At 45.1% G+C, this 15,605-nt stretch overlaps 1 protein-coding gene across 1 annotated transcript in view; it reads right to left on the reverse strand.

Annotated features, from left to right (window-relative positions):
* Positions 1-9,167: 9,167 nt before the first annotated feature.
* The window catches only part of NEO1 (neogenin 1), a 198,651-nt gene continuing 192,213 nt past the window's right edge, over positions 9,168-15,605 (reverse strand). The window contains exons 27-28 of the mRNA XM_017868541.1: positions 12,925-13,061; positions 9,168-11,757 (exon numbers count right to left, since the gene is read on the reverse strand). Coding sequence (XP_017724030.1) covers positions 11,674-11,757; positions 12,925-13,061 — 221 coding nt within the window. The 3' untranslated portion in view covers positions 9,168-11,673. The remainder of the gene's footprint in view (positions 11,758-12,924; positions 13,062-15,605) is intronic.

The raw sequence follows: 15,605 nt of genomic DNA on the forward strand, positions 1-15,605 counted from the left end.
CACATTACCTCACATACTTATCACATTACCTCACATACTTATCACATTACCTCACATACTTATCACATTACCTCACATACTTACCACATTACCTCACATACTTATCACATTACCTCACATACTTATCACATTACCTCACATACTTTTCATTTTTTGTGGTGAGGACTTTTAAAATCTACTTCTCTCATTTTCAAGATGGATGTACATTTTTGTTTATCTTAACACTCAAGGAATGGCATTGCTGGGCTATTTTATATATATATATATTTTTTTTTTTTTCTTCTCCTTTTTTTTCTATTTCTTTGAGATGGAGTCTCACTCTGTTGCTCAGGCTGGAGTGCAGTGCCTTGATCTCGGCTCACTGGAGCCTCTGTTTTTAGTAGAGACAGGGTTTTGCTATGTTGGCCAGGCTGGTCTCGAACTCTTGACCTCAAGTTATCCATTTGCCTCAGCCTCCCAAAGTGCTGAAATTACGGGGGTGAGCCACCATGCCCGGCCTGATAAATATATTTTTGACTTTCTAAGAAACTTCACAAGATTCTTTTCCAAAGTTGGAATACTCTTTTGCATTTCTCTCGGCAATCATATGAGAGTTTCAGTTATTTCACATTCATGCAAGACTTGATATTGTCAGTCTTGATTTTTACCATTCAAGAGAGTGTATAATATTAACTACTGGATTTAATTTGCATTTCCATGATGACTAAAGATACCAAGCATCTTTTCAGGTATTTACTTGCCAACTGTATATGTTCTTTGGTAAAGTGACTGTTCCAATATTTACTCATTTGTTTTTGCTGAGTCATTTGTTTTCTTATTATTGAATTGTAAATAATATATTTAGGATATAAGTCCTTTATAAGATATATGTTTTGCGATTATTTTCTCCTAGTTTTGGTTTGCCTTTTCAATTTTAACCATGACTTTCAGAGAGTAAACATTTTAATTTTGATGATATCCAACTTACCTAATTTTTCTTTCATGATTCATGTTTTTTGACAAGGGAATTAAAATGGTACACTAGAAAATATCTACTTAACAAAAAGAAAGCAGTAATAGAGTAATAGAGTGACAAAACAGACATAAGACACGGTCAGTGCAGTGGCCCACGCCTGTAATCCCAGCTTTTTGGGAGGCGGGAGGATCACCTGAGGTCAGGAGTTCATGACCAGCCTGGCCTACATGGTGAAACCCCATCTCTACTAAAAATACAAAAATTAGCCGGGTGTGGTGGCAGGTGCCTGTAATCCCAGCTACTCAGGAGTCTGAGGCAGGAGAATCGGTTGAATCCAGGAGGTGGAGGTTGCTGAGATCGCGCCACTGCACTTCAGCCTGGGAGACAGAGTGAGACTGCATCTCAAAAAAAAAAAAAAAGGCACAAGACATATAGAAAACAAACAGGTAAATGGCAGATGTAAATCCTACCTTATCAGCAATTACATTAAATGTAAGTGGATTAAACACTCAGATTAGAGGCAGAAATCGGCAGAATGGATATAAAACCATGAACCAACTATATACTGTCTACAACAGACAGTTCTGTATTCAACGATGCATATATGTTGAGAGTAAAAGGGTGCAAAAAGACATACCAAGCAAACATTAGCTGAAGAAGAGCTGGAGTGGCTATACTATTTAATAATATCAAAGTAGACTTTAAAACAAAAATTATTACTAAAGACAAGGAACATTTTATAATGAAGAAAAGGTCAATCCATCAAAACATTGAACAATTATATGTATATACCTAACAACAGAGCCCCCAAACTCCTAAGCCACCATGGCGGTGCATGCTTATAGTTCCAGCTACTCAGGAGAGTGAGGTGGCAGGATCACTCAAGCCCAGGAGTTTGAGTCCAGCCTGGACAATACAGCCAGATCCTGTCTCTCTCTCTCTCTAGAAAAAAATTATATATATATATAGAGAGTTAGGAAGAGTTTGTGAAGGATTGCTATTAATGTTTTCTAAAGCTTTGGTCGAATTCACCAGTGAAGTCATTGGGTCTTGGGCCTTTCTTTGTGGGAATTGTTCTTTATTACTAATGTAATCTGTCACCTATGGATCTATTTGGATTACACACACACACACACACACACACACACACACACACATACACATACACATACACATACACTCATGAAGTAAATCTGACATAATGGAAGGGAGGATAGACAATTCAACAGTTATAATTGCAGACTTCAATACTCCACTTTCAATAACTGATAGAAAAACTAGACAAAAGATCAGCCAGGAAATAGAAGATTTGAACAATACAAACCAAAGAGAGCTAAGAGGGATCTCTGGAACACTCCATCCAACAACAGGAGAATATGCATTCTTCTCAAGGGCACGTGGAACATTCTACAGGACAGACTATCTGTTAGACCACAAATCAAGTCTCAATAAATTTAAGAGGATTGAAATCATATGAAAGATATTCTCTGACCATAATAGAACATTTAGAAATTAGCAACAGATATTTGAAAAATTCACAAATATATACAAATTAAACACATATGTAAATAATCATTGAATCAAAGCAGAAATCACAAGGGATATTAGAAAATAAGTTGAGGCTGGGTGTAGTGGCTCACACCTGTAATTCCAGCACTTTGGGAGGCCAAAGCAGGCAGATCCCTTGAGGTCAGGAGTTTGAGACCAGCCTGGCCAACATGGCGAAAACCCATCTCTACTAAAAATACAAAAGATTAGCCAGGCCTGGTGGCGGGCGCCTGTAGTCCCAGCTACATGGGAGGCTGAGGCAGGAGAATCATTTGAACCCGGGAGGCAGAGGTTGCAGTGAGCTGAGATCACACCACTGCACTCCAGCCTGTGCGACAGAGCGAGACTCCATCTCAAAAACAAACCACCACCACCACCAACAACAACAAAAACCCTGAAAAAAACAAGTTGAGATGAATGAAAACAAAAAGATAACGTACCATTCCAAAAACACGGGATGCAGCAGAAACAGTGCTTACAGGGAAACATAGAGTAGTATGCTCTGATACTTAAAAAAAATCCAATCAATAACCTAAACATTCACCTGAAGAAACTAGGAAAAGAAGAGCAAACTAAACTCAGAGCAAACAGAGGAAAGGAAATAATAAAGATGAAAGCAGAAAAAAATGGAATAGAGAACAGAAAACCAATACAAAAAATCAGCAAAACCAAAAGTTAGTTCTTTGAAAAGATCAACAAAATTGACAGCCTTTAGCCAGTCTGACAGAGAGAGAGAGAGAGAGAGAGAGAGAGAGAGAGAGAGAGAGAGAGAGAGAAGAGAGACTTGCTAACATCAGGAGTAAAAAAAAATATATTACCACCAGTCTTAAAGCAATAAAAAGGATTATAAGAGAACACTATAAAAGTTGTATACCAACAAATTAGATAACCTAGATAAAATGGACAAATTAGAAACAAATTACCAAAAATGACAAGAATAAATACAGAATCCGAATAGATCTATAACAAGTAGACAGATTACATTAGTAATAAAGAATGCTTCCCACAAAGAAAGGCCCAGGCCCCAGTGACTTTATTGGTGAATTCGACCAAAGCTTTAGAGAACTATCAATAGCAATCCTTTACAAACTCTTCCAAAAAATAGACAAGGAGGGAACACTTCCCTTATTCTATGAGGCTAGAATTAAACTGATACCAAAGCCAGATCCCTCCACCCAAAATACAACCCCCGCCACCCTGGCAAAAACAAAACAAAACAAAACAAAACAAAACAAAACAAAACAAAACTACAGACCAATATCCCTTACGAATATAGACACAAAATTCTCAACAAGTTCTCAGGGAAGATGATGATCACTCATTTACTTATGTTTTGAACATACAGTGCCAGTCAGGCTTCCCTCTGGTTCTTAGTATTAGGCTTTTCCCTGAGGAAATCTCAACCTCTTTTTTCTTTTCTTTTTCTTTTTTTTGAGACGGAGTTTTGCTCTGTTGCCCAGGCTGGAGTGCAGTGGCCGGATCTCTGCTCACTGCAAGCTCCGCCTCCCGGGTTTACACCATTCTCCTGCCTCAGCCTCCCGAGTAGCTGGGACTACAGGCGCCCGCCACCTCGCCCGGCTAGTTTTTTGTATTTTTTAGTAGAGACGGGGTTTCACCGTGTTAGCCAGGATGGTCTCGATCTCCTGACCTCGTGATCCGCCCGTCTCGGCCTCCCAAAGTGCTGGGATTACAGGTTTGAGCCACCGCGCCCGGCCTCAACCTCTTTTTTCATCTACCACTTGGGTTACAGACATCCCTTACTGTCTTTGGAGCAAATCACTGAAAAGCACTTTTGGTTGTAATTTACTCAGTATTGGAATTTTTCCTGCTTTTCAGATTAGTTCAAGCAATGCTGGAAGAAACTCCTCTCTTTGGTGAATTTGTCATCATTCTCAGTGTCACCTTCTTCGTGACACGCAACTCTCCAGTGAGGGTTGGAAATTCCTTCTTTACTTTACCAGATCACTTTGTTTGGGTCTCTTAGCACTTTTCATGGTAATTTCTTTCTGTTGAACATCTGTGAACACACAGCAATGGAGACTGTCGTACTCATTTTGCATCCTCGGTGTCTGGCATATAGTGGGCCTTCAGAAGTATCTTTGGAAACAATTGAAGATTTCCAGATTTTTGGGTGAGGAAGACCCTTTTCTGACTGGCCCCAAATATTCCTTCTCTCATCCCACCAGCCCACACTGAGATCTCTCTGGCTTCAGTTACAGTCAATTTCTCTTCTGTGTGTTAGTCTAGAATGTTCATTGGTTGGTTCTCCTTACATATCCTGGACAACTTTGTCTGCAGGAGCCTGATCCATAATTTTGCCTTCAAAAGTAAACCCTGGCTCTTTCCAGAAAGCCATGAGCTGCCCGGAATTCTTGGCAAGACCTGGGTTTTGAGTTTACAAAAGGAGCCACTTTATTCTCGTCTCACTAGAACTGACCCCAAGCTGTGGTATCTGGCCAGCTAAACTTAGCTTGACTGGGCCCAGTATTGCCCTTGCAGTGTTCCAGGAATCCGGGGGACCAGCTCCCTCTCTCCACTGATGGCCAGCTAGCCAGACCTGGGCACCCTTCATAGACTTTGCACTGGCCTGCTGGGGCCTCTGCACTGAATCCAGTGACAGGAGGCTGAGCACAGGAGTGACACGGGATGGCTGGGATCTGTACTGGTGGCAACATGAAGCAGGCAGCTCCCCAGCTCTGCAGTGGCCTCCTCCTTCCTCCGGATAGATAAGCCTCACATTATACCCTAGACTCAGCTCAAGCTTAGTTCCTCTGCAAAACCTTAAGTATATGCTCCTAGGAAGAATTAGGGCTTTGTTAAATTCCCTCAGCACTGGGCCACGATGTATTAGTTACCTGATTTCAAGTCCATCTGCCTCATGAGGCAAGTTCATTTAGTGAAGACTTATGGTGTGCTGGGTGCTCGGGTGGAGAATCCAAGCACAACTGCTTTCCTTAAAGAGGTCATAGTGTACTGGTGGAGACAGAAACACGAACAAGAATGATCAGGGGACTGGATGGTTAGGCTGGGCCTTTAAAGATGAATAGACATGACCAGACAGAGAAAGCCAATGGTCAGCGTAGGGGATAGGGAGAAAATGAGGCAGAGGAAACAGTAGAGGCCAGACATCATGGATTATTCTGCAAGTGTAAATTGCTCTCTGTGGTTAGGGCCAAATTCGGGTGAAGGGGCAGATTAGTGGGAAATAAAAGGGATGAGGCAGACAGGGTCACACTGGAGTCTCTACTGTAGGGCAGGTGCTGGAGCTCTCATCGCATGGTGCTGAGCAGCAGGGAGGCATCAGATTTGCCTTAGAAGCAGCACCTGAACACTTGTGTGGGGGATCACTACCTGATTGCTGGTGAGACTCAGGCAGGGGGCTTAATTAGTAGTTTGCCTACCAGACAGCAAAGAGCTGCTCTGGGGAACATCTGAGAGGTAGAGCTGGCAGGACTTGCTGAGCAATGCGCTGTGGTGTTGAGGGAAGAATTTAGAATGGCTCCCAGATTTCTCCTTTGTGTGACTGGGTCCACAGAAGGCAGACCCCATTAGCAAGGGGCTGACACCTAGTAACAGGGTGATGAGGCTTTGCTCCAGGACCCTGAGAGGGAGAAATTGTAAACGGATGGCAACCCAGACACAAGCTGAGGTCAGTCTGCCTCTTAAAATCTGGATTAGGCTGATTGGAACCCACTTTTCTTGACCTGTGTCCCCCCCTGCCCCCTGGACTGCTGGGAGTTCTCAGGTTTAAATTCTTACGGTCACTTCTGGCTCTCAGCTCTTGCTTCTAGCAAACCAGTTCCACTCATGGGTCACCCTCGCCGTGCCAGACACATGGCCTGCCCCCCGCCATGTTGGCCCAGATGCTGTTTTCTTCACTGGAGGAGTATCCAGTAACTCATTCAAGGCCATGTGCACACAGCAGATGTTACATGAGATTTGGGGAGCTGGAAGGAGTTCACTCCATAGAAGTGCAAATAGCATGAAATTGCCTCTAACATCTTCTCATTTGGCCAGGTGTGGTGGCCCACGCTTGTAATCCCAGCACTTTGGGAGGCTGAGACAGGTGGATCACGAGGTCAGGAATTTGAGACCAGCCTGTACAATATGGTGAAACCCTGTCTCTACTAAAAAATACAAAAATTAGCTGGGCGTGGTGGCAGGCGCCTGTAGTCCCAGCTACTCTGGAGGCTGAGGCAGGAGAATCGCTTGAACCCGGGAGGTGGAGGTTGCAGTGAGCTGACATCATGCCATTGCACTCCAGCCTGGGCGGCAGAGTGAGACTCTGACTCAAAACCAAACCAAACCAAACCAAACCAAACCAAACCAAACCAAAAGATCTTCCCATTTAAGAAAGGTCTTTGAACACCTTGAGGCCATCCAGTTTCCACTGGGGTGCTTTCCCACAGAGCCCCTCAATCTTGCACCATCTTGTTGATTATATTGGTTGCCAGTGTCCCCTCCATCCCTAATTATTTCAGGAAATCCCGAATTGTTCTTGTGCTACAGTGCAGCAAGTGTTCCTGCCAACCTTTTGTGAGTTCAGCTCTAGGTCCCTTTCATTTTTCAAGCCAAGTTCCTAATTGAGGAAAAGGATGTCTTGAGATTAGTATCATCCACCATGTTTAGAGGGTAGTTGTAGTTTGAAGTAGCACTTCCAACATTATGCCCATTAAAAAGATTATTAAAAACTTAAGTATTATTTTCTTGCAACTACTGTCTCCTACCTCTTCCTCCTGTGCCCCTGGTGAACTCCCTCCTTTGGTAGCTGGGAACCCTAGATTAGGAATTGGGTACCTGCTACCTGGGGTTCTTCTGTCTGTGGTTAGGGGTGGTTCCTCTTGGCTCCCTGATTCTCCAATCCCTGCCCATGGTCCTGTCATCATCAATTTGATGGCTTATTGCTGGTCTCCAGTCTCTCCTGATGGTTCTCCCCACTTCTGGCAGGAAGGTGGTTGCAACTGGGAGGGGTTGATGGATGGGGCAGGAATAGGGTAGGAGAAGAGGTATTTCTTCTTCGTATAGAGGCTTGTTCATAATGCTCATCTTAGAACAAATCTGCAAGACCTTCTTGTCTTAGTTCCCAGCTTGAAGCTGGTCATGAGGTCATGAGGCATCAGCACTGTTTCTTATCTTTCTTTTTTTTGAGATGGAGTTGCACTCTTGTTCCCCAGGCTGGAGTGCAATGGCATGGTCTCTGCTCACTGCAACCTCCGTCTCCCAGATTCAAACTCTTCTCCTGCCTCAGCCTCCCAAGTAGCTAGGATTACAGGCACTCGTCACCATGCCTGGCTAATTTTTGTATTTTTAGCAGAGACAGGGTTTCACTATGTTGGCCAGGCTGGTCACAAACTCCTGACCTCAGGTGATCTGCCCGCCTCTGCCTCCCAAAGTGCTGGGATTCCAGGCATGAGCCACTGGGCCCAGCCCAGCATTGTTTCTTATGACTGTCATCTTTCATCTTTCACGTTTACCCCAGGAGGCCAAAGGGCCATGGCTACTGAAATGGGGGTGTCCTAGCACCAGAACACTGCGGACCTCCCAGGATCCCTGCCAGGAGGGGGCTTCTTGTGTGTGCCTGAGTGTGAAGCCTTTCAACACGCTCCAGGGCATGAGTCCACGTGACTGTTTGTCTATCCATCCAAGAGACAAGCATCTGCTATTGTCAGAAACTGTCCCTGGCATTAGACATTCAGAAAGGAGTGAGAAATAATCTTGTCCCCACTGAGCCCACAGGGCCCAGGAAAAGACTCAAACAAATCACAGCAAAACGTGCCAAGAGCTCCACCTAGGGACGCACTGGAGGGATAGCAGCAGCAGATGCCCGGCACTTAGAACAGAATGGCAGTAAAGAGGACACTCCACGCAGACTGCGAATGGCCTCACTGGTAGCTTTCTGTGGCCACAGCCCCAGTGCACAAGGCGACATGAGTCTGGATCTGGAGGCTGTGGCAGACCAACCTCCAGCTATGGGAGTATGGAGTTCATCCTGAGCCCAATGGAGTGTGGCTAATGAGAAGGACGGGATTTGGGCTTCCTAAAGTACACTCTGGCCGCAGAGTGAAGGAGCAGTGAGGACACTGTGCTCTGTGTTCAGCCCTCACTCTATTATTGCAAGCTCAGGCCTCTGGCTGCTGAGGTTACCTATTCCCTGGCCCAGACTCTGGGACACCACGAGGAATCTTAGTGAACACAGTGAGATGAGGCAGCCTGGGGCAAGCGGGCCTCCCAGGAGACATCTGCTCTGGCTTTAGGTCCCTGTGAGTGGTGGGGCTGGGAGTGGGGAGGCCGGGCTCCGCATGGGCACTCAGTCTGCCCTAACAGAATGCACTGCCGCAGCAGGGACATGGCCTGCACTCCATTCAGGGAAGGCTGCCAGGGGCCCCCTGATTCCTCAGGCTGCTCAGTCCCTGCAGGGCAGCAACAGGGGGATGAGAACAGGGACAAGACTCATTTTTGGTGCTGGTGGACGGTCCAAACACCTCCTGCAGCCTCCTGGCTCACCTGCCACCCTTCCCTGAGTCTCCTTGTAGACTACTGGCTTTACAGTTGTGAAGGCAACAGCAAAGCCAATTAGAGAGGCTGGGAAGCAGGGGGCCCTGAAGGTTTTTGTTTTTGTTTTTTTTTAAGGACAAGGGAAAATAACTCTTTGACCAGACCAGAGTTTGATTGGATTAAAAAAGTGTATTGGATTTCCAATACTAAATAAAAACATGAAATCGTTTTTAAAAAGCCATAGAGTTTACAGCATCAACTACAGAAAAGGCCAAACAAGTGTGTACAGACGCCAGTCCCAGCAGCCCTCTGCGCCCCTCCCGCAGGCAGTGCGGCGACAGACACAGGCGTTCCACATCCCCCGAGGAAGCCGCTGAGCAGCAGCTCAACTAGGACACTACAGACACGCAATGGTTTAGTTTCAAAAATCACAGGAAAATGTAAGAAAATGTATTAAATTGTGAAAAGGTGCAATACAGAATAGCTTTCCTTTTTCTTAATTTTAAAAAAACCCCAACTTTGAACAGTTATTTTATTGAAAAATAGGCCCCTCCCCCACCCGCCCCAATTCTGTGGCAGTATCCAGGTACCAAGGCCCTGAGGTAACAGAAGGTCAGGGTTCGTGGGACGAAATGCCCCAAATACTGAGCATGTTCTTTGGGCACAAGGTAGTTTCTGGGGAACCTGGCCCTCTAGTGGCCAGAGTGCTTGGACAGCTCTCTTCAAGATCAGTTTAAGTGCACTGGTTTTCCAGAATCCCGCCTGGCACCCCCACATGACCAGCTAGCTCGGCAGCAGGAGTTCCCGCATTGCACCTTTCATTGCCCTCCAAATCATAAATACAAAGAGTTCATCTTGTGAAAAAGCAAATATGTGGTAAGATCCAAAAGTGGGAAATCCCCAAGTTCAAAGGCAGGTGACCTGGGGTACCCACTGGTGGTTTCAGCAGCTGATCTCTTCTTGGCTATAGAACTGAAGCCCGATTTACTGTCTACACTGCCTTCCACACTGTCTTCTGGGGATCTGTTGGGGAGTAGAGGAAGATGCCTGAGCATCAGTCCTATGTTTTCCATTATATATTCTTAATATTAAAAAACCACACACCTCAGCTCCTTACCTTTTTAGGAAAAAGAACCCAAGAACTATGTGCAAAGGCAATGGCTTCCAAGTGTGGCTGAGCCGTTGGGTTCACCTCAGAAAACTCCTGTGGCCTCCTTCTCATCAGGGCCTAGCTGAGCTGCCGGGACAGGGGAGGGCGGGCAGCTGCTTCCGCTGTCTCTGTCCCTTGTTACTTGAAAAATAATATTCAGAAAGATGTGTGGAAGCCTCAGGGGGCACTGCAGCTCTGCCTTGTCTCATTCCTCCTGCTAATGCTTTCTCTGAAGGGGCTCTGAAGTATGGAAGAGAGCGCTGGACTGGTTGAAGACTGGAACTAGAGAGGAGGAGGAGTCTTATGTGGAAACAAAGTTCCTTCCTTAACCTCCAACTTCCTCAAAGAGAGCCAGTAATAGCAGCAGGAGAGGGTCTCCATCCTTGCTTTCTGATTTACAGAATAGGGTCAGGCTCTTACCCTATTCTGTGTGACTCAGGCAATTGGAAAGACAACACCTGTCTCCTCAGCATGGACATTCTTACCAGGCTATGACCAAGACATCAGGGCTGCTAAATCCTCAAACCCACCTATTGCACAGAAGAATTTTAAAACCAGATCCAAATCAAACTCCAGTTGCAACGTAGTGACAATAAGGATGGACATGCCAGGAAACGACAATAAAGAAGATGCTTCCATTCTCTGCAGGCTTCTGGAAGAAAGTACAATGACGGAAACATTCACAGGACCTCAGCAGCCCCTCCATTTCCTATTACCAACCCCCAGCCCCCCACCCCGCCCCAATACTGAAACTGCACAGAAAGCAACAAACAAGTCTTTTCAATGTTACATTTCATTCAATTCAAATAGATCTGTAATCTCACAGTGATGAGAGGAAAGAGTCAGGCCTTTAATAATTATAATAAAAAAATAATAAAAAAGCTTACAAACAGCAATGCAACATTTCCTCCCCCTCAGAGTGATGGATTAACAGCTGGTAGAGGATGCAATGACTCAGAATTAAAAAATAAAAACAAAACCAAAAAACAAGCCAACCCCAGGAACAACCCACACTGTCAATGACTTTCCATACATAATTGGAACAAGCAGTCAAATGTCAACCACTTGTGGAGAACACCACGGACTTCCTCGGTTTTGGATGGCGTTTTTGTTTTTGAAGGTAAAATAAAATAAGACACAAATAAAATTGTACATAAATGCCAATGTCTACACTCCATAAAGGTGATGCAGTCGCAGCACGAAGACACAGCCTGACCACAAAGTGAAATGCAGGTTGCACTTCTCGCTTCTTCCCTGGACACAAAATTTTGGCCCATGGTGCCCAGTCCTGCAGAATATCAGCAGGCAGAGGGAAGCTGCCTCAACACCGGCTTCTTCCAGGCTGACCAGGGGAAGGCAGGTGGCCATGCCTGGAGCCAGCCCTACACAGAGGCGCTGGCCAGTCTGCTGGCTCATTCTGTGTTCTCAAGTGCTGTCCTCTCGTACTCTGTACAATTCCTTGTTTTCAAGGGTAAGTTCCAAGACTTCCAGACTCAGGTTTGAAGCCATGTCCTGGTGAAGGTCGTCATGCTGTCGTGATAGCGTTTAGGTCCTTCATTAGTCCTTCCAGGTGGGCCATCTCTTTGGTCAGCTCATCTGGTTCATAGCTCTATGGAAAAGAAAACACTATTACTAACCCAGAAAGGAGAGCCCAGAGAGAGGCCAAGGCATCATGTGGTCAGTAGTCAAATGGTCCCAGCAAACGGGCTACTAATACGCAGGGTGGCTCAGAAGAGTGGAAAGTAGCAGGATAGACCCAAGGTCACTGGGATCCCGTTTCCTGATAATGCACAATGCCTTTCTCCCAACACACACTCCCCAGGGTCACAATGACCTCACAAGCCAGAAGGCCTGCTGCTTGCCCCTTCTAGGTCTCTGCCCCAGTCAGCACAGTCGGTATGTCCCTGGATCTCTGGGCCCCAAGCTTTCTGCTTAGAGAATCCTGTACGTGGAAATTCAGAGGCAAAACATTTTTACTGGAGTTTGAGAGTGAAAGATCAAAGAGAGACCCTGGTGATTTCTGTTTTGACAGCAACCACTCAAGCACCTTCTCCTCCAGTATCTTGCTCAGGAAAGGTCACAGAGTAGAACTGAGGGAACGTATGAATGGTTCAAACCAAGAAAAGAAGAACAACGAGAGAAGGGACAGAACTAAAAGGCAGGTAGGAAGTGGGGGGAGGGGCCATTAGCTGGGCTGTGTGAAAAGCTAATTTAAGACGTTCAAGAGTGGATATGGGGGCTGTGTGCGGTGGCTCACGCCTGTCATCGCAGCACTCTGGGAGACCAAGGCAGGTGGATCACCTGAGGTCGGGAATTTAAGACCAGCCTGGCAGACACAGTGAAACGCTATCTGTACTAAAAATACAAAAAAATAGCCGGGTATGGTGGCGGGCACCTGTAGTTCCAGCTACTCAGGAGGCTGAGGCAGGAGGATCCCTTGAACCCGGGAGACAGAGGTTGCAGTGAGCCGAGATGGTGCCACTGTATTCCAGCCCAGGTAACAGAGCAAGACCCACTCTCAAAAACAAACAAACAAACAAACAAACAAACAAACAAACAACAGTGGTTATGGGAAAGAAAGTAGACCAAATCCTCAGCATAGTTCCCGGCTCAGAAAAGATGCTCAACACTGTTTCTACTGAATGAATGAGTGCATCTGCTTCATAGTTCTGGGTGGCGAGCCTGGTATGTACAGAATATCAGCTTGACCAGCAGTCTCAGACCCTGGGGCGTGTTCCCAGACAATCTGGCTGGACTGATGGCCCCACGAACTTACACTCTCGGAGTCTTCCAACATCCTTGTGGTCTCCTGCACTTCAGGGGCACTGGGAACAACCACTGGCATAGGAGGCCGGCTCCTTCCTAGAGTCCCGATGGAGGCTGTCTTCACTGAGTGAATGTGATGGTTCAGAGCTGAGGGGAAAGGGCATCGTCAGGTATGTGACCAAGCCTGCCTCCCCTAGACCTCATGAAGGCCCTAAGGTCCAAGTGCTGCTTCAGGGTGAGAGAGACACACAGACCCAGTGTGCGGATACTGCTCTGAAAAGTTACTGGAAGAACAGGGAAGGAGGGAGATAGCAGGGCTTTCATGAGGCCAGAGAAAATATTCCATTGGCTCTAGAAAACCAATATCCTAGTCCAGTGGTTCTCTAAGTGTGGTGGTCCACGAACCCTTGCAGGATATCTGGGAGGCCAAAGCTCTCCGCATAATAAGACATTATTTGCCTTTCCACTGCGTTTGCCTTTGCACTGAGGATACAAAGGCAATAGTGGGTGAGCTGCTAGAGGCTTAGTACAAATTAAGGCAGTGGTGCCAAACTGTAAAGCCATTCACCGACATGCACTTGCAGTTTAAAAAAGCCAGTTTCACTAAGAACCATCATTAATAAAGGAGTAAATATTTTTTTTTACTACATCTTGACCTTACTGTATGTGACAAAATGGAAAGTATGCATAAAGTACTTCAGCTGTGTACAAAGTATGACAGCTATCTTTTTTTTTTGAGACGCAGTCTCTCCTTATTGCCCAGGCTGGAGGGCAGTGGAGCGACCTTTGCTCGCTGCAACCTCTGCCTCCTGGGTTCAAGTGATTCTCCTGCCTCAGCCTCCCAAGCAGCTGGGATTACAGGCGTCTGCTACCACGCCCGGCTAATTTTTTGTATTTTTAGTAGAGAAGGGGTTTCACCATGGTGGCCATGCTGGTCTTGAACTCCTGACCTCAGGTGATCCACCCGCCTTGGTTGGCCTCCCGAAGTGCTGGGATTACAAGCGTGAGCCACCGCGCCTGGCCAACAGCTGTCTTAAATAAAGGCACTTGTGATAGTTTGAGTTTTGAGTTGAATGTTTTTATCATGGAATATCACTGTTAGTTCAAAGACAGACAAACTGGTTCTTGAGACATCTTTCAGAAAATGAACAAAGTGAGCCTGTCAATTCAAGGCACACAATGGATAGTGTTTCTTGCCAATGATAAAATTTAAGTTTTAAGTAAAAATGAACATTTTGGAAAACTTGCATCTGCCACCATGGTCTTGAGAACTTAATACTTACACATTTTGATGATATTAATGAATATGTTTTTAGATACTGAATGAAATGTATCACTATTTGCAGAATTTGTATAATGTAGTGAACCAGTATTTTCTAAATGACTGACATGTGATGTTTTAGTATGGTGCATTAAATGCAAGACAGATGAATGAATTTTAATGGAATAAAGTACAAATAGTTCATAGATAAGGTTTCAGATTTCACTTTACAAACAAACCTTTAAAAAACTACAACTTGTTGAGTTTTGCTGTAGTATCAAAAAAGAATATCCACAATTATCTGAAAAGGTTATAAAAATACTCTTTCCTTTTCCAATTACATATCTGTTAGACCAGATTTTCTTCTTATATTTCAACTAAAACACCATATTGCAACAGATTGAATGCAGAAGCAGATAGGAAAATCCAGCTGTCTTTTATTAAGCCAGACATTAAAGAGATTTGCAAAAAAAATAAAACGACTCTTCTCACTGTATTTTTGTTTTGAAAATAGTTGCTTTTCGGCCAGGCATGGTGGCTCATGCCTGTCTTCCTAGCACTTTGGGAGGCCGAGGCAGGTGGATCACGAGGTCAGGAGATCGAGACCATCTTGGCTAAGGCAGTGAAACCCCATCTCTACTAAATACACAAAAAATTAGTTGGGCATGGTGGCAAGCACCTGTAGTCTCAGCTGCTTGGGAAACTGAGGCAGAAGAATGGCGTGAACCCGGGAAGTGGAGCTTGCAGTGAGCCGAGATTGCACCACTGCACTCCAGCCTGGGTGACAGAGCGAGACTCCGTCCCAAATAAAAAAAAAAAAAAAGGAAAATAGTTTTCATAAAATATGCTGGTTATCCTAACATGATAGATAATTGCTTTTTTAAATGAATAAAATACTTTAAAAATTTCTTAGTTTGAATTTGAATATTGTAAATATTGACAGATATAACCTACATGAAGAAAAGCTCTTTTATGTGCTCAATAGCTTTTAAGCTATAAAGGGGTACTGAGACCAGAAATTTTGAAAATCACTGACTTATTCTAAAACAAATGAACAGGTAACAATCAAGTGCAGAAAGCAAGCACACCTTTGAGGTCAGGGGACTGTTACTGAGCTGTGTGGATTTGGGTGAATGACTTTCCCTTCACAGGGTTCCCTTCCCTATCCTGAGGTTCCCTCTGCTTTCACCACCCTATGAGTCCAAGCCTTGGCCTGATCCTTCTCTAGTTTGCAGGGACCTTACGAAGTGAGGTGACTCCAGGGAGCTGGGCAGATTAGATCTGCTATCCATTCCCATGCCATTGGACTTACCACCAAAGGTGCTGCACATCAAACCCAATTCAAAACGTCAGCCCACAAACTTCTTGGGTGGGGCAATGGCACACTGCTACTCTAACTGAATTGCTGGGATAGGCTTGGAGGATATTTG

The sequence above is a fragment of the Rhinopithecus bieti genome, unplaced genomic scaffold, assembly GCF_001698545.2.
Source record: "Rhinopithecus bieti isolate Rb0 unplaced genomic scaffold, ASM169854v2 scaffold_4639, whole genome shotgun sequence".
NCBI classification, from domain to species: domain Eukaryota; kingdom Metazoa; phylum Chordata; class Mammalia; order Primates; family Cercopithecidae; genus Rhinopithecus; species Rhinopithecus bieti.